General features: G+C 42.0%; 1 protein-coding gene across 1 annotated transcript; it reads right to left on the minus strand.

Annotated features, from left to right (window-relative positions):
* Nucleotides 1-18,037: 18,037 nt before the first annotated feature.
* LOC140819064 (uncharacterized) lies at nucleotides 18,038-18,745 on the minus strand. The gene is made up of 2 exons (XM_073179077.1): nucleotides 18,406-18,745; nucleotides 18,038-18,291 (listed from the first exon to the last, which is right to left on the minus strand). The coding sequence occupies exons 1-2, from the start codon at nucleotides 18,743-18,745 to the stop codon at nucleotides 18,038-18,040; spliced, it is 594 nt and encodes a 197-aa protein (XP_073035178.1).
* Nucleotides 18,746-19,767: the final 1,022 nt, after the last annotated feature.

Raw genomic sequence — 19,767 nt, forward strand, 5'->3', positions numbered from 1 at the left:
TTCATTAAGCCAGAAACCGAAATACATGACCATATTTTGAAAAAAAAATGAAGTGCAGAATTTTTGTTCTCCTTTCACGCTTCACGGGTTCACTTGTTTTTGGTGTTTCAGGTGGATGGCTCGTGTCCACGCTCACTAGGCTGCATCTAGACACGTACTAGGTTGTGTCAAGACCATGTTGGTCCATTCAAACAAGCCCCATGCATGCTAGAAACCAAAAATCACAGCAGCTCTTCATTCTTGCCATTTGAGTTTTGAATTTTTGTATTGCTGTCAAAAAGGGAAATGGATCTGATCTTGGCTGCCCTAAGGGCTATAGCCATGATTATAACCTCTTCTTGTGATGTCTAAGACGTGACCAAGTCGCCCTTTTGAGGCTTGGTCCATGGTGGAATCGGTTTTTAAATCAAACAACAAGAACAGCCCCTTCGACCCTTTTAAATTCTACATGTGTCCTCTCGGTTGTGGGTGTTGGTGTGGACCTTGGTTGGCTTTTTAGCCCTTAGCCATGGTTCAAACCATACCCTATGATGTTGGTGAGAGGTTCTGGTCGGTGGTTCAATCCTCAATGGCCATTAGCCTCGAAACGATGAAACCAAACCAAAGCACAGCTGCTGTATTTTTGTGCACAGCTGCTGTATTTTTGTGGACAGCAACATCAGACGATTTGTATCCGAGTGTCTGACTTGCCAGTTAGTGAAGGCGGAGCATCAGAGACCAGCAGGTTTGCTCAAGCCTCTTCCTATTCCCGAGTGGAAGTGGGAGAATGTTACCATGGACTTCGTGACCGGTTTTCCGAATTCAGTCAGAGGATCAAATGCCATCTGGGTGATTGTAGATCGTCTTACCAAATCAGCGCACTTCTTGCCATTAAGGCGACTTTCACCACGATTCAGTATGCAAAGTTGTACATCCGGGAGATAGTCTGAATTCATGGTATTCCAGTTTCTATCGTATCTGACAGAGACCCTAGATTCACTTCCGCATTCTGGAAGAGTTTGCATTCGGCAGTGGGTACGAAGTTGCTGTTTAGCACGGCCTTCCATCCGCAGACAGATGGGCAGTCAGAGAGAGTTATTCAGATTTTGGAGGATCTTCTCCGTGCTTGTGTGATTGATTTCTCTGAGAGTTGGGAGTCGAACTTGCCATTGGTAGAGTTCACCTATAACAACAGCTTTCAGTCGTCTATTGGTATGGCTCCGTATGAAGCACTATATGGCCACAAGTGTAGATCTCCTGTTCATTGAGATGAGGTAGGTGAGAGAGCAGAGTTGGGTCCGGAGATCATTCAGCAGGCTGCCGATGTAGTAGTCAAGATCCGTGATAGGATGAGGACTGCTCAGAGCCGACAGAAGAGTTATGCAGATCAGAGGAAGAGAGACCTAGAGTTTGCCGTTGGCGACCATGTCTTTGTGAAAGTAGCACCTATGAAGGGTGTCATGCGATTTGGGAAGAAAGGGAAGCTCAGTCCGAGATTCATTGGACCATTTGAGATCCTCGACAGAGTTGGGACACTAGCCTATCGTGCGGCTCTTCCGCCGAATCTAGCCAGAGTACACAATGTGTTCCACGTCTCTATGCTGAGGAAGTATATGGCGAATCCTTCGCATGTCTTGAACTTTGAGCCGTTGCAGCTTACTCTGAATCTATCTTATGAGGAGAGACCAGTGCAGATCTTAGACAGACAGGAGAAGAAGCTTCGGAACAAGCTAGTTAAGCGAGTCAAAGTCAAATGGCTCAACCATTCAGAGGAGGAAGCTATATGGGAGTCTGAGCCAAAGATGAGGAGTCGGTACCCCGAGTTATTCGGTGACTTTTAATTTCGAGGACGAAATTTCTTTTAAGGGGGGAAGAGTTATAGAACCCGTAAATTAGACTACGTATAAGCCATGGATAATTCTAGTATTTTTAATTAAATGATTTTATTGCATGAGTATTTAAATGCTTTTTTTTAAAAGTTAATTATTTTATGCAGTAGTTTAATTTTTATCTTTTCAGTTAATTCAGTGAGGCCGGACTGGAGTTGGAGTTTTGAGATAGAATTTAAGATTTAGAAATCATTCCCAAAGTTTATTTTAGCTAGCTAATAAGTTGATTTAAGTTAAAAGGAGGTTTAAGGAATTATTTAAACAACTTGAGGTAAGAAGGAAATAAGTTCATTTAGGTTCAATAATTTTTGGTGTTAATTCACTGAAATATTTAAAAGATAGGTAAGGCTCTTAAGGTTTAAAATTTACTAACTAAACAATATTTCCCATCCACTTAGTTGATGAATTTCGGCCACCCCCCTAGATGATCAACAATTTCTTGCCAACTCACCTTTGACCCATTCCATGTCATTTCTTAACATGATAATCCCTTCATTTATTTATCACCATTTATTTATTATTAGATCATTTTCCAAACCTTGATATGGCATGCAAAAATCGGCCACACCCCATTCATTTATCCCTACAAAAATCATTTGATATAAAAAAAATTCAAAATTCAAAAGAGAGGAGTCTTGGTCATGCCATTTGAATCCCTTTATTATTGGATCTCCCTCACTCTTCTAACCATCATTCCCCCCTCCCTCACCACCGAAATTCAGTACCATTCAGAGCATTTTCGTGAGTTATAGTGAGGAAAACCGAGAGCACTTAGAGAAAAATAATCTAGTAGCAAGCAAGAAAAGAAAACGCTCCATCTCCTCCGCGCCGCGTCGTTGCGTTTCGTTCGTTTTCTTTTCAAACGAAACCAGGCATGTATATGTTCTTCTTTGCTCTTCAATCAAGCCATATTAATATTTTGAAACATCATACTCATGATTTCATTAAGCCAGAAACCGAAATACATGACCATATTTTGAGAAAAAATGAAGTGCAGAATTTTTGTTCTCCTTTCACGCTTCACGGGTTCCTTTGTTTTTGGTGTTTCAGGTGGATGGCTCTTTTCCACGCTCACTTGGCTGCATCTAGACACGTACTAGGATGTGTCAAGACCATGTTGGTCCATTCAAACAAGGCCCGTGCATTCTAGAAACCAAAAATGACAGCAGCTCTTCATTCTTGCCATTTGAGTTTCGAATTTTTGTATTGCTGTCAAAAAGGGAAATGGATATGATCTTGGTTGCCCTAAGGGCTATAGCCATGATTAGAACCTCTCCTTGTGATGTCTAAGACGTGACCAAGTCGCCTTTTTGAGGCTTGGTCCATGGTGGAATCGGTTTTTAAATCAAACAACAAGAACAGCCCCTTCGACCCTTTTAAATTCTGCATGTTTCCTCTCGGTTGTGGGTGTTGGTGTGGACCTTGGTTGGCTCTTTAGCCCTTAGCCATGGTTCAAACCATACCCTAGGATGTTGGTAAGAGGTTCTGGTCGGTGGTTCAAGCCCCAATGGCCATTAGCCTCGAAAACGACGCAAGGAAACCAAAGCACGACTGCTGTATTTTTGGGGACAGCAACTTTCTGCTTTGGTTCAGTGGCTCGTTCGAGTTCTTGGTTGGCTTTTAGCCTATGGCCTTGGACTGGACAGTGCCCCATCGAGTTGGGAAGGTCATGTATTTAGCCGTTCTTGATTCGGATCATTTTGGAGGTCGTACGAGGAATTACGGTGCGATGTGCCAAATTGACTCTCGAAAGAGCGTTTCATGTTTTGGCCTCCATTCACCAAAATTTCGACTTGCATAATTTTTGGAGCATTATTTCATCATTTTACGTGTATTTTAATCATGATTAAATGATGGTTCGGTGTTGGTTCGGGTTGGCCCGGAGTCATGATTAAATACGAAGTCGTTGGGCGTAATTGTCTCGTTTTTGGATTCAATTACAAAGTTTGGTCAAGAAAATCATTTTCATATTTTTCATGTCAAATTTAAGTCGCAGCAAGCCTGGGAACGATCCAATCCATGTGGAAAAATAATACAGGATATTTCAGTATGCCATTTAATTATATTACGTGCATAAAAATATAAAATATTCATTTTTGAGATTTATGCGATATTGCTTGTGGCCATTTCACTATCATGGGAGCATTATTTCCCCCGGTCGCCAGTTACCGGTCAGTTCAGTTATGTACCACCCCGTATACTGTGGCATTAGTCTGATCAGACGTTCATTATTTCACCCGATCGCCAGTTACCAGTCAGTTCAGTTCAGTTCAGTGCAGGGGCCACTTGCGTAGACCATAATCTCAACAGAAAATTTAGGACATGCTATTTTATTCAGGGCTCCAAGGAGCAAACATTTTCACTGTGATTTTCAGTCAGTTATGCACGTATTATAATTGCTCATGACAAGTTATTTTCATGTTATGCCTCATGACATGATATTTTTATCCCATGAAATTTTACTATATTATTTACTCGTTATTTACGATATATGCATGCTGAGTCTTTAGACTCACTAGACTTGATTGTTGTAGGTACTGATGATGTCGGGACCGAGGGCGGGGACCAGTGAGCTAGCTTGGGTCGATAGTAGTTGAACCCGAGGACCTCATTTTAGCATTTACCATTTTTATGCTCAAACATTTTTATCATTTATTGGATACCTTTACTTGTTACTTTGTGAACAAATAATTACTTCCGCTGCCATTTTGAATATTAAACTTGATTTATCAGTTTATGTTATGAATGAGGCATTTTAATTATTTTAAAAAGAAAATTTTTAATTTTCCGCAAATATTCAAACACGAATTTTCGGGCCGTTATAGCCGGTATCAGAGCAATGGTTCTGTAAAGGGTTGTACTACTACTGACCACGAGAAGCTCATGAAGTCACGTCTTCGGTCTGTAAGTTTTACATTGACGCATTTTATTTAAAGCATGAATTATTTGACAGCATGTTTTCATAAATAAATTATGGAATTATGCATGTTAGTTACGTATGGGTTATGTATGGAACAGTATGCCCCCTAGACGCATTCTCGAGCGCACTAGAAATGACGAGCCTCGCCAAGAGGACAGGGAGGAGCAGAGGCAGGAGAGAGACTTACAACCTCCACCTCCTCTTCCACCGGACATGAATGCCCAGATGCTAGCTGGGATGACTCAGTTCTTTGCACAGTTTGCGGGGAACCATGCTGTGGCGACTAGGGCGACAGGGCCCGAGGCTGTCTATGAGAGATTCATGAAGATGCGTCCTAAGGAGTTTTCATGGACGACGGACCCCATGATTGCCGAGGGCTGGATCAAGTCCCTCGAGGTTACCTTCGAGTTCATGGAGCTTGGAGATGCAGACAGAGTCCGATGTGCCACCTACTTATTCGGAGGAGATGCCCGCTTATGGCGGGAAGGAGCATCAGTAGCCCTGAACTTGGCTACGCTGAGCTGGACATGCTTCACGGAGGTATTCTACTCCAAATATTTTACTGAGGAAGTGCGCACCAGGTATACCACTGAGTTCATGAGCCTGAGACAGGGAGAGACTGTTACGGAGTTCATCCGTAAGTTTGAGAGGGGTTGTCATTTTGTGCCCCTGATCACGAATGATGCTAAAGCCAAGTTGATGCATTTCTTGGTGGGTCTACGGCCGATCTTGCGCCGTGATGTTAGGGTGTCTGACTCTACTACTTATGAGGTCGCTGTCTCCAAAATCTCTAGCCGCAGAGCAGGATCAGCGTGATATCGAGAGAGACGCCAGGGCAAGCGCCCAGTCCAGGTACCGCACTGCCCTCCTCCTCAGCAGCATCAGCAGCAAAAACAAGAGGCCTTTTCATGGGCCGCCTAGAAACGGAGGTCAGCAGCAGTAGCAGCAGCGGGGACGCCCAGCCCCGAGGACTTTTGAGCATCCAGTTTGTCCTAGGTGCACACGCCGCCATGCTGGAGCATGTATGTTTGGTTCAGGGAAGTGTTATAAGTGTGGCAGTCCAGACCACATGTTGCTGCAGGGCCCTCAGAGGAATCTGCCTACCCAAGGCAGAGTTTTTGCTCTCCATGCCACGGAGACGAACCCAGATACGATGCTTATGACAGGGAGAATTTTCATATCTGGTTCTGCTACGAAGGCCTTGATAGATTCAGGGGCCATTCACTTTCGGAGGTCTTTGCTAATTTCCTCAAGGTCAAGACCGTTTGGCTAGATGTAGCCTATTCAGTAGAATTGCCTTCCGGTGAGGAGATGGCAGCCACCAATGTGATCCGAGACATAGATCTTGAGCTCCATGGCAATCTTGTTTATACGGATCTTATCGTACTGCCGATGCCAGGGTTTGACATTATTCTAGGGATGGATTGGCTACTGCGGAACAGAGTTTTGATTGACTTCCAGCGGAGATCTGTTCTAGTCCGACCACCTGGAATGACACAGTTCTTATTCGAGCCGGACATGTACTTTCCTCTACCGCGTATTATTCGTTATGTCCAGGCTAGGAAGCTCATGCATAGAGGATGTCGGGCGTTTCTAGCGACCTTTGTATCTGTCCCCAAGGCGCCCAGTCAGTCAGCCTCAGATGTTCCTATTGTTAGATATTTCCTAGACGTTTTTCCTGAGGACGTCTCTGGTATGCCACCCGAGAGAGAGGTGGAGTTCTCCATCGAGCTTATGCCAGGTACGACTCCGATATCCAAAGCGCCATACCGACTAGCACCGACAGAGATGGCAGAGCTTAAGAAGCAGATTCAGGAACTTCTGGACAAGGAGTTCATTCGCCCGAGTTTTTCACCATGGGGCACGCCAGTATTATTTGTAAAGAAGAAAGATGGCACGATGAGACTTTGCATTGATTACCGGGAATTGAACAGGGTTACAGTGAAAAACAAGTACCCACTTCCACGGATTGAGGATCTATTTGATCAGTTGCAGGGAGCTTCGGTATTCTCGAAGATTGACCTGCGTTCCGGTTATCACCAGTTGAGGGTGAGAAATGCCGATGTTTCCAAGAGTGCTTTCAGGACTCGTTATGGCCACTGTGTGTTCCTTGTGATGACGTTCGGTCTGACGAATGCGCCAACGATCTTCATGGATCTCATGAATCGCGTATTTCAGTCGTATCTTGACCAGTTTGTGATAGTATTCATTGACGACATTCTCTTCTACTCCAAGAATCAGGAGGATCACAGCAGACATCTGACCACAGTGTTGCAGACCTTGCAGAAGCACAAGTTATTCGCAAAGTTCAGTAAGTGCGAATTCTGGCTAGAGAAGGTGACGTTCTTAGGCCACATTTTTTCTAGCAGTGGTATTGAGGTAGACCCAGCGAAAGTTGCAGCAGTCAGAGATTGGGTTGTGCCACAGAATGCATCAGAGATCCGCAGTTTTCTTGGACTAGCAGGATATTATCGGAAGTTCATTAAGGGATTCTCCTCTATTGTCGTTCCACTCACAGCATTGACCAAGAAGAATGTGAAATTTGTGTGGAGCGATGATTGTCAGAAGAGCTTCGATACTTTGAAGCAAGCTCTTATCTCAGCACCAGTTTTGGCCATGCCGTCAGGGCCCGGAGATTTTGTTTTGTATACCGATGCTTCGAAGCTCGTTCTCGGCGCAGTAATGATGCAGCATGGGAAGGTGATAGCATATGCTTCCCGTCAGTTGAAGACTCATGAGAAGAATTACCCTACCCAGGATCTAGATTTGGCTGCCGTAGTTTTTGCCTTGAAGATTTGATGGAATTATCTGTATGGAGAGAAGCGTCAGATCTTTACCGACCGCAAGAGCCTCAAGTATTTCTTTACGCAGAAGGAGCTGAACATGCGTCAGAGGCGTTGGTTGGAGCTTGTGAAAGATTATGACTGTGACATTAGCTACCACCCTGGTAAAGCTAATGTAGTTGCGGATGCACTTAGCAGAAAAGTCGCAGTGATGGCTAATTTGACGATTCAGAGACCTCTTCAGCTTGAGATGCAGAGGTTCGATCTAGAGTCATATCCTCAAGGTAGAGTTCTTCGTCTATCTACTTTGACGATTCAGTCCTCTCTTCTTGACCGTATTCGCAGTGGTCAGTCAGCAGATGAGCAATTGGCACAGTGGAAGAAGAGAGATGAAGCCAAGGGCAGTATCTTGTATTCAGTTAGCGACGGTATTGTGAGATACCGAGACAGGATGTGGTTTCCCAGCAGTGGTTCTATTCGAGCAGATATTTTATCAGAGGCCCACATGTCCCCGTACTCTATTCGTCCAGGGAGTACGAAGATGTACCGAGATCTGCAGGCATTGTATTGGTGGCCTGCGATGAAGAAAGACATCAGACGATTTGTATCCGAGTGTCTGACTTGCCAGTTAGTGAAGGCGGAGCATCAAAGACCAGCAGGTTTGCTCAAGCCTCTTCCTATTCCCGAGTGGAAGTGGGAGAATGTTACCATAGACTTTGTGACCGGTTTGCCGAAGTCAGTCAGAGGATCAAATGCCATCTGGGTGATTGTAGATCGTCTTACCAAATCAGCGCACTTCTTGCCCATTAAGACGACTTTTACCATGATTCAGTATGCAAAGTTGTACATCCGGGAGATAGTCCGAATTCATGGTATTCCAGTTTCTATCGTATCTGACAGAGACCCTAGATTCACTTCCGCATTCTAGAAGAGTTTGCATTTGGCAGTGGGTACGAAGTTGCTGTTTAGCACAGCCTTCCATCCGCAGACAGATGGGCAGTCAGAGAGAGTTATTCAGATTTTGGAGGATCTTCTCCGTGCTTGTGTGATTGATTTCTCTGGGAGTTGGGAGTCGAACTTGCCATTGGTAGAGTTCACCTATAACAACAGCTTCCAGTCGTCTATTGGTATGGCTCCGTATGAAGCACTGTATGGCCGCAAGTGTAGATCTCCTGTTCATTGGGATGAGGTAGGTGAGAGAGCAGAGTTGGGTCCGGAGATCATTCAGCAGGCTGCCGATGTAGTAGTCAAGATCCGTGATAGGATGAGGACTGCTCAGAGCCGACAGAAGAGTTATGCAGATCAGAGGAGGAGAGACCTAGAGTTTGCCGTTGGCGACCATGTCTTTGTGAAAGTAGCACCTATGAAGGGTGTCATGCGATTTGGGAAGAAAGGGAAGCTCAGTCCGAGATTCATTGGACCATTTGAGATCCTCGACAGAGTTGGGACACTAGCCTATCGTGCGGCTCTTCCGCCGAATCTAGCTGGAGTACACAATGTGTTCCACGTCTCTATGCTGAGGAAGTATATGGCAAATCCTTCGCATGTCTTGAACTTTGAGCCGTTGCAGCTTACTCCGAATCTATCTTATGAGGAGAGACCAGTGCAGATCTTAGACAGACATGAGAAGAAGCTTTGGAACAAGCTAGTTAAGCGGGTCAAAATCAAATGGCTCAACCATTCAGAGGATGAAGCTACATGGGAGTCTGAGCCAGAGATGAGGAGTCGGTACCCCGAGTTATTCCGGGAGTTTTAATTTCGAAGACAAAATTTTTTTTAAGGGGGGGAGAGTTGTAGAACCCGTAAAGTAGACTACATATAAGCCATGCATAATTCTAGTACTTTTAATTAAATGATTTTATTGCATGAGTATTTAAATGTTTTTCTTTAAAAGTTAATTATTTTATGCAGTAGTTTAATTTTTATCTTTTCAGTTAATTCAGTGAGGCCGGACTGGAGTTGGAGTTTTGAGATAGAATTTAAGATTTAGAAATCATTCCCAGAGTTTATTTTAGCTAGCTAATAAGTTGATTTAAGTTAAAAAGAGGTTTAAGGAATTATTTAAGCAACTTGAGGTAAGAAGGAAATAAGTTCATTTAGGTTCAATAATTTTTGGTGTTAATTCACTAAATTATTTAAAGGATATGTAAGGCTCTTAAGGTTTAAAATTTACTAGCTAAACAATATTTCCCCTCCACTTAGTTGATGATTTTCGGCCACCTCCCCCCCTAGATGATCAACAATTCTTTGCCAACTCACCTTTGACCCATTCCTTGTCATTTCTTAACATGATAATCCCTTCATTTATTTACCACCATTTATTTATTATTAGATCATTTTCCTAACCTTGATATGGCATGCAAAAATTGGCCACACCACATTCATTTATCCCTCCAAAAATCATTTGATATCAAACAAATTCAAAATTCAAAAGAGAGGAGACTTGGTCATACCATTTGAATACCTTTATTATTGGATCTCCTTCACTCTCCTAACCATCATTCCCCCCTCCCTCACCACCGAAATTCAGTACCATTCAGAGCATTTTCGTGAGTTATAGTGAGGAAAACCGAGAGCACTTAGAGAAAAATAATCGAGTAGCAAGCAAGAAAAGAAAACGCTCCATCTCCTCCGCGCCAGGTCGTTGCGTTTCGTTCGTTTTCTTTTCAAAACGAAACCAGACATGTATATGTTCTTCTTTGCTCTTCAATCAAGCCATATTAATATTTTGAAACATCATACTCATGATTTCATTAAGCCAGAAACCGAAATACATGACCATATTTTGAAAAAAAAAATGAAGTGCAGAATTTTTGTTCTCCTTTTACGCTTCACGGGTTCACATGTTTTTGGTGTTTCAGGTGGATGGCTCGTGTCCAGGCTCACTAGGCTGCATCTAGACACGTACTAGGGTGTGTCAAGACCATGTTGGTCCATTCAAACTGTGAATGTGTTGTCTCAAGATTGACTAATAAACATGAAATCTGATTGGGTGGAGCTGGTCCACTGACACACAGCTGGGTAACAAACCAGCATGGAGTGAAGAAGCAGTTGGTAGGAGTTGCTAACAGATAATCTCAACAGATTATCTGACATGCATGGACACACACGGATAGATGCATATATAAGCGTGTGATTTCTCCTGTTATACATTCTTCTTCTGTTATTCATTACTTGATCATATACAAGAGATACTCTCTCGGGTTGTATAGGGAAGAACAAGTGGTCTAGTGTGGGTTGTGTGATTCATCCTGTAATCTCAAATACTCTATCATGCTAATGAATTGAATGGGTGCTGGTTTGTCCGTGGATGTAGACAATTGTCGAACCACGTTATATCGGTGTATGTTTATCGCATTTCATATTAGATTTGGTTGATCATTGATTCATTGTGATATTGTGTATATTCAGTGTTGATTCAATCAGAAAAATCTTGCAATCAAGTCAAAGTAATTCGTTGGTAATCCATCGAAACTTCAACAAATTGGTATCAGAGCCAGGTTCGAAGAAGGATGGCGGCTGCAAGGTATGAAATCGAGAAGTTCACCGGAAAAAATGACTTTGGTCTGTGGCGTCTGAAGATGCATGCACTGCTGGTTCATCAAGGCTTGGATGAGGCGCTTTTGGGTGAGAAGATATTACCTTCTACACTATCTGATAAAGAAAGAAAAGATATTTTGAATAAAGCCCATAGTGCTTTGATCTTGAATCTTGGAGACAAGGTTCTGAGGGAAGTTTCTAAAGAAAAATCGGCAGCTGCAATCTGGACGAAATTAGAACATCTATACATGACAAAGTCATTGGCTAATCGACTTTACTTGAAGCAAAGACTCTATACGTTCAAGATGATGCATGGGAAGACCCTGGAGGATCACATGGATGACTTCAACAAAGTCATTCTTGATCTTGAAAATATCGAGATCAAGGTTGAGGATGAAGATCAAGGTTTGTTGCTGTTGAGGTCCTTACCCAAGGAATATGAGAATATTGCAGATACACTGATCTTTGGCAGAGAATCCTTGTCTCTGGAGGAAGTTCAAATAGCACTGGTTTCTAAAGAATTAAAGAAGAAATCGGAAATCAAAGAAGAAGAATCAGGTGAAGGGTTGACAGCCCGTGGAAGAACAGAGAGGAGGGAATTCACCAAAAATAGGTCCAGAACAAGATCCAAGTCAAGAGGCAAAAAGAAATGTTTCTGGTGTCATAAAGAAGGTCATTTCAAAATTGAATGTCCTGAAAGAAAGAAAAGAATCCATGGAAAACCACTTGAGTCAGGGGATGTAGCCATTGTTCAGGATGGATATGAGTCAGCCGAGGTTCTAACAGTGACTGATAAGGACTCCTCCAAGGAATGGATATTAGACTCAGGGTGTTCATACCATATGACACCCAATCGAGATTGGTTTGAAATTCGAAACCAACATGAAGAAGGCTCGGTACTCCATGGAAATAATAAAGCATGCAAGGTACTTGGAATTGGATCTGTTCAGATTAAGATGTATGATGGAACTGAGAAAGTGCTACAAGAGGTAAGATATGTTCCAGAATTAAAGAGAAATCTGATATCCCTTGGAACACTTGATAAAACCGGATACACTTTCAAAGCAGAAAATGGAGTCCTAAAGGTTTCAAAAGGTGCCCTGGTAATGATGAAAGGATCAGAAACAACGGATTATACTCACTTTTTGGAAGCACAATTGTTGGTTCAACAGCCGCAGAATGGCCTCGCGGAAAGAATGAACAGAACCATAATCGAAAGGGTGAGGTGCATGCTGGTGGCAGCCAATCTACCGAAAACCTTCTGGGCAGAAGCAGTTAGCACTGCTTGCTATCTAATCAATAGATGCCCTTCATCTGCCATAGTCTTCAAAACACCTTAGGAGCTATGGACAGGTAAGCCAGCATCATATAAGCACTTAAAAATCTTTGGATGTACTACATATGCACATTTGAAACAGGATAAGCTTGCACCAAGAGCATTAAAATGCATATTCATTGGATATCCGAAGGGAGTTAAAGGATATAAACTCTGGTGCTTAGAAAAGGGATTCAAACGGATGATAATTAGTAGAGATGTTGTGTTCAATGAAGAAGATATGACAAACATCAGAAATCTAACAGAAGATGGATCTACTTTGGACACTAAATTAGTTGGTGTGGAAATGAGGCTGGATATGGAAGGGGTGACTGATGAAGTTGAGCAAAATTCACCTTCAATAGAATTTCAAGCTCAACAGATAGCAGAAGGAGGGTACAATTTGGAAAGAGATAGGGAGAAAAGAATAATCAAACCACCAGAAAGGTATGGCTATGCTGATCTGATCTCATATGCCCTGCTTACAGCACAAGATTTGGAAATTGAAGAACCAAAGTCATATAAGGAAGCTATATGTTGTAAGAACAAAACTGAATGGTTAGAGGCAATGAGAGAAGAGGTTAAGCCCTTACAGCATAACAAGACCTGGACACTGGTGGAAAAACCACATGGACAGAAACTGATTGCATCAAAATGGGTATTCAAAAGGAAGGATGGAATACCTGGTGTTGAACCACCAAGGCTAAAGGCAAGGCTATTAGCCAAAGGCTTCACACAAAGAGAAGGAATTGACTTTCATGAAGTATTCTCTCCAGTAGTGAAGCACCGATCAATTCGAATTCTATTGGCCATAACAGCAAGATGGGACATGGAATTGGAACAAATGGATGTGAGAACAGCTTTCCTACATGGAGAGCTAGAAGAAGACATTTACATGCTTCAACCCGAAGGATTTGCTGTGGATGGAAGTGAAGATAAAGTGTGTAAGCTCAAGAAGTCATTGTATGGGTTAAAACAGTCCCCAAGGCAGTGGAATAGAAGGTTTGATGATTTCATGATGAAGGATGGGTTCAACAGAGGTAAATATGATCAGTGTGTACTACAAAAGCGGTAAAACGGGTGGTATAATATATCTAATGCTATACGTGGATGATATATTGATAGCCTGTAAAGATAGACAAGAAATTACCAGGCTCAAGACTCAATTTAAGGCAGAGTTTGATATGAAAGATCTTGGACCAGCAAGGATGATGCTTGGTATGGAAATAAAAAGGGACATGGAAGGTAAACTAATCTACTTGTCACAACGATCATATATTGAGAAAGTATTGAGTAATTTTGGCATGTTAAGTGCAAAGAGTGTGCTAACACCATTAGCACAACACTTTAAACTCACTCCTACACAGAAACCAGAAACAACTGAGGAAAAAGATTACATGACTAAGGTTCCTTATGCAAGTGCTGTAGGATCAGTCATGTATGCAATGATTTGTACAAGACCTGACTTAGCATATGGTGTAAGCATGGTAAGCAGGTTTATGGCCAATCCAGGGAAAGCTCATTGGGAAGCTCTCAATTGGGTGATGAGATACCTCAAGGGTACGATGAGGTATAGCTTGGTTTATGGTGGAGAAAATTTAATAACCGAAATGGTTTTGTGGATTCTGATTTTGCAGGGTGCATTGACACTCGGAAGTCTATCACCAGATATGTGTTCACAATGTTTGGAACGGCTATCAGTTGGAAAGCAGGAGTTCAACCAGTGGTGCATTATCAACTACGGAAGCCGAATATATTGCCATTACCGAGGGAGTTAAATAATCTCTGTGGTTACGTGGATTGGTTGCTGAACTTGGAGTTCAGGATGCAACATTACGACTGCTATGTGATAGTCAAAGCGCGATTCACCTAACAAAGAATCAAGTTTTTCATGAGAGGACCAAACATGTGGATGTGAAATTGCATTTTGTGAGAGAAATAATTGGAAAGGGAGAAGTCAAGCTGGAAAAGGTGAAGACTGATGACAATGCAGCAGATATGCTTACAAAACCAATCACAAATGAGAAACTTCAACATTGCTTAAGGCTGATAAATGTTGAAGAGCTGAAAGGTCCTTAAACTAAGGACACATAGTGACAAAGAGCACTCGGGTCAATTATGAGACAAGGTGGAGATTTGTGAATGTGTTGTCTCAAGATTGACTAATACACATGGAATCTGATTGGGTGGAGCTGGTCCACTGGCACACAGCTGGGTAACAAACCAGCATGGAGTGAAGAAGCGGTTGGTAGGAGTTGTTAACAGATAATCTCAACAGATTATCTGACATTCATGGACACACACGGATAGATGCATATATAAGCGTGTGATTTCTCCTGTTATACATTCTTCTTCTGTTATTCATTACTTGATCATATACAAGAGATACTCTCTCGGGTTGTATAGGGAAGAACAAGTGGTCTAGTGTGGGTTGTGTGATTCATCCTGTAATCTCAAATACTCTATCGTGCTAATGAATTGAATGGGTGTTGGTTTGTCCGTGGATGTAGACAATTGTCGAACCATGTTATATCGGTGTATGTTTATCGCATTTCATATTAGATTTGGTTGATCATTGATTCATTGTGATATTGTGTATATTCAGTGTTGATTCAATCTGAATAATCTTGCAATCAAGACAAAGTAATTCGTTGGTGATCCATCGAAACTTCAACACAAACAAGCCCCATGCATGCTAGAAACCAAAAATGACAGCAGCTCTTCATTCTTGCCATTTGAGTTTCGAATTTTTGTATTGCTGTCAAAAAGGGAAATGGATCTGATCTTGGCTGCCCTAAGGGCTATAGCCATGATTAGAACCTCTTCTTGTGATGTCTAAGATGTGACCAAGTCGCCCTTTTGAGGCTTGGTCCATGGTGGAATCGGTTTTTAAATCAAACAACAAGAACAACCCCTTCGACCCTTTTAAATTCTGCATGTGTCCTCTCGGTTGTGGGTGTTTGTGTGGACCTTGGTTGGCTCTTTAGCCCTTAGCAATGGTTCAAACCATACCCTAGGATGTTGGTAAGAGGTTCTGGTCGGTGGTTCAACCCCCAACGGCCATTAGCCTCGAAAACGACACAAGGAAACCAAAGCACATCTGCTGTATTTTTGTGGACAGCAACTTTCTGCTTCGGTTCAGTGGCCCGTTCGAGTTCTTGGTTGGCTTTTAGCCTATGGCCTTGGACTGGACAGTGCCCCATCAAGTTGGGAAGGTCATGTTTTTGGCCGTTCGTGATTCGGATCATTTTTTAGGTCGTACGAGAAATTACGGTGCGATGTGCCAAATTGACTCTCGAAAGAGCGTTTCATGTTTTGGCCTCCATTCACCAAAATTTCGACTTGCATAATTTTTGGAGCATTATTTCATTATTTTAAGTGTATTTTAATCATGACTAAATGACGGTTCGGTGTTGGTTCGGGTTGGCCCAGAGTCATGATTAAATACGAAGTCGTTGGGCGTAATTGTCTCGTTTTTGGATTCAATTACAAAGTTTGGTCAAGAAAATCATTTGCATATTTTTCATGTAAAATTTAAGTCGAAGCGAGCCTGGGAACGATCCAATCCATGTGGAAAATTAATACAAGATATTTCAGTATGCCATTTAATTATATTACGTGCATAAAAATATAAAATATTCATTTTTGAGATTTATGCGATATGCTTGTGGCCATTTCACTATCATGGGAGCATTATTTCACCTGGTCGCCAGTTACCGGTCAGTTCAATTATGTACCACCCTGTATACTGTGGCATTAGTCTGATCACACGTTCATTATTTCACCCGGCCGCCAGTTACCGGTCAGTTCAGTTCAGTTCAGTGCAGGGGCCACTTGCGTAGACCATAATCTCAACAGAAAATTTAGGACATGCTATTTTATTCAGGGCTCCAAGGAGCAAACATTTTCACTGTGATTTTCAGTCAGTTATGCACGTATTATAATTGCTCATGACAAGTTATTTTCACGTTATGCCTCATGACATGATATTTTTATCCCATGAAATTTTACTATATTATTTACTCGTTATTTACGATATATGCATGCTGAGTCTTTAGACTCACTAGACTTGATTGTTGTAGGTACTGATGATGTCGGGGCCGAGGGCGGGGACCAGTGAGCTAGCTTGGGTCGGCAGTAGTTGAACCCGAGGACCTCATTTTAGCATTTACCATTTTTATGATCAAACATTTTTATCAGTTGTTGGATAACTTTACTTGTTACTTTGTGAACAAATAATTACTTCCGCTGTCATTTTGAATATTAAACTTGATTTATCAGTTTATGTTATGATTGACGCATTTTAATTATTTTAAAAAGAAAATTTTTATTTTTCCGTAAATTTTCAAACACGAATTTTCGGGCCGTTCCAGCTGGGATGACTCAGTTCTCCGCACAGTTTTCGGGGAACCATGCTGTGGCGACTAGGCCGACAGGGCCCGAGGCTGTCTATGAGAGATTCATGAAGATGCGTCCTAAGGAGTTTTCAGGGACGACGGACCCCATGATTGCCGAGGGCTGGATCAAGTCCCTCGAGGTTACCTTCGAGTTCATGGAGCTTGGAGATGCAGACAGAGTCCGATGTGCCACCTACTTATTTGGAGGAGATGCCCGCTTATGGTGGGAAGGAGCATCAAGACCGGCTTTGACAAATGCTGGGAATAATTTGAAGAGGCCGGGCTCTTACCTCAGGATAAGAAATACTTCCCTAACTTCGGTCGGGCCATTGCATCTTTCCCAAAAGATGGAGAAGAGGAGAAGGCAGATTCCCCAAACGAAGAAGAACAGCCAGGGTCCGATCAAATAGACTTAGCGTAGGATTGTATTTTTTTTCTTTTTTACTTTTCTTTGTAATTCCTGCCTTTGGGCTTTGAATGAAATTTTATTCATTTCATCAATTGTGCCTTTCGTAATGCTTTAATACATCTTCAAAACCAGGATAATAGAACTGCTTATGTATAAACAATCACAAAAATTTCTAAGTGTTGAGAATTAATTGGGAACCTTAGCGAGTAACCGGGATGATGAATCCTGAACCCGAATAATAATCTTTGTATTATATGAATAACCAAAGTGTGGAACCCTGGGCCGTGAATAACCAGAGTTCGGAACCCTGGGCCGGGGATCATGTCCCGAGACTTGGGAATGGTCGAGGTGTGGTGGCCCGAGCCAGGGTGTGGTGCCCTGGGCTTATGAATAACCAAGGTACGCAGCCTTGAGCCAGAGATCATGTCCCGGGACATGGGAATAGTTGAGGTGTGGTGCCCCGAGCCAGGGTCTTATGAATAACCAAGGTACGGAGCCTTGGGCCGTGGATCATGTCACTGGACTTAGGAATGGTCGAGGTGTTGTGTCCCGAGCCAAGGTGTGGTGCCCCGGGCTTATTAATTAGCCGGGAATTTGTACCTCTCAGACTTGATTATCATATTCAAACACTTTTTCTGGGAAGAACAGATCTTTCATTATATCTTCAAACAAATAATTACATTTGTTAAGCATAATACTTCTTTAAATTAAATACATTCCAGTATCTTTTGAGAGAATGTCCTTGAGCATCTTCAAGATAAAAAGCTCCCGAGCTAACTCTTCGAGTTATTCTGTAAGGTCCTTCCTACTGAGCTTCCAACTTTCTCACATCTCCCGTTGGATTAACTTTCTGCATAACCAGATCTCCTACTTGGAAGTCTCGGATTCGGACTTTCTTGTTATATGATTTCATAACCCGGCCTTGATAAGCTTCCATTCGAATTAGGGCCCGCTCTCTTTTTTCTTCCACTAAGTCCAATTCCATTGCTCGACATTGATCATTATCACCCCGGTAAGATTCTACCCAGGAAGAAGTTTGTCCAATCTCGACTGGAAGAACTGCTTCAGACCCATATACCAAATTAAAAGGAATCTCTTAAGTAGGTGCTCGGAGAGTAGTTCTATATGCCCAGAGAAGACTAGGCAATTCCTCTACCCAGTCTTTTCCTTTGCCATGTAGCCTGGTTTTTAAGGCTTGCACAATGATCCTGTTCACAACCTCTGTCTGACCATTGGCTCGAGGGTAAGCAACAGAGGTGAATGACTGGGTGATTTTCATTTCCTGGCACCAAGTTGTGATCTTCTTTCCCTGAAACTGTCTCCCATTTTCTGAGATTAGTCTCCTGGGGACTCCAAATCGGCACAAAATATTGTTCCATAGAAACTTTAAAACTTTCTGCTCAGTAATCTTGGTCAAGGGCTCGGCTTCAATCCATTTAGAAAAATAATCCAAAACCACTAAAATAAACTTCTTCTGAGCCCGGACAACTGGAAAGGGACCCACAATGCCCATACCTCATTGATCAAAAAGGCAAAAAGCCCAGATATGCTTCATGAGAGTGGCCGGGCTATTCTGAAAGTTTGAATGATGTTGACAGCCGTCACAAGCCTGGACCACTCGGGCAGAATCCTGGCTTATAGTAGGCCACCAGAATCCAGCAAGCATTGCTTTCCGGGCCAATGCTACTCCTCCAAGATGCTCGCCACAATACTCCTCATGAATTTCTCGGAGGACATAATCCACCTCCTCCGCAGGTACCCGAGAGCTTGTATAAGAGCTCGGGCTCTTGATTGTCCGGGAAGAGGATAAATGCCCGGTTGATGAAGATAGCACTCGAAATATTGACTCTGATTTGAGCTATCCATTTAATACTCCACATCGTCCATGACTCAGATCCTTATGGGGGTATCAGTTATTATTGATAACAAATTCTTTTATTCTTGTGTTCCTACGTACATATACATATACATATACTTATACACACACAGATATATATATATATATATATATATATATATGTATAATATTTAAACAAGTCTTGGTCGTATTTTTTAACAAAACAATAACCGTTTGACAAATTTTTTTGAACATTTGTCAAGGTGAGAGTCAAAACGAGGATGTATACGTGTAAAACTACTTGTGAATAGCTCTAGTTAGAACTCAATTCCAATTTGGTATACACAACAAATTATATCCACTTGATTATAAAATAGGAAAAATAATAATTAAGAACTATAATTTCTGCCCTTACGTATTATGCTATATATGAATATATTATTTTATTATTATTTTTGCAAACCCAAAAACTATGACGTCAATTAGTTACCAATAAAAAAAGTAATAATTGAATATATATATAAATATATATAACTTGTTTATCAAGAAAAGAGGTGCCTTCCAAGCTTTCTCGAGTCACATGACTTCACGATTAAGAGAACTTTTCATCTAGCCTCTCATATAATAGTATCATTAGATAGAGATGGATGGGTCGTCCCCGACCAATCCACCATTCAATCGGCTCTACTTATCGTATT

Source organism: Primulina eburnea, chromosome 18, assembly GCF_022965805.1.
Source record: "Primulina eburnea isolate SZY01 chromosome 18, ASM2296580v1, whole genome shotgun sequence".
Lineage (NCBI taxonomy): Eukaryota > Viridiplantae > Streptophyta > Magnoliopsida > Lamiales > Gesneriaceae > Primulina > Primulina eburnea.

Bases quoted from the DNA above. Each gene is read 5' to 3' on its own strand.
- LOC140819064 (XM_073179077.1), bottom strand. From the start codon at position 18,745: ATGGGCATTGTGGGTCCCTTTCCAGTTGTCCGGGCTCAGAAGAAGTTT. The intron at 18,292-18,405 runs GCAAAGGAAAAG...GGTCTGAAGCAG, and splicing joins CTTAAAAACCAGGCTACATG to TTCTTCCAGTCGAGATTGGA.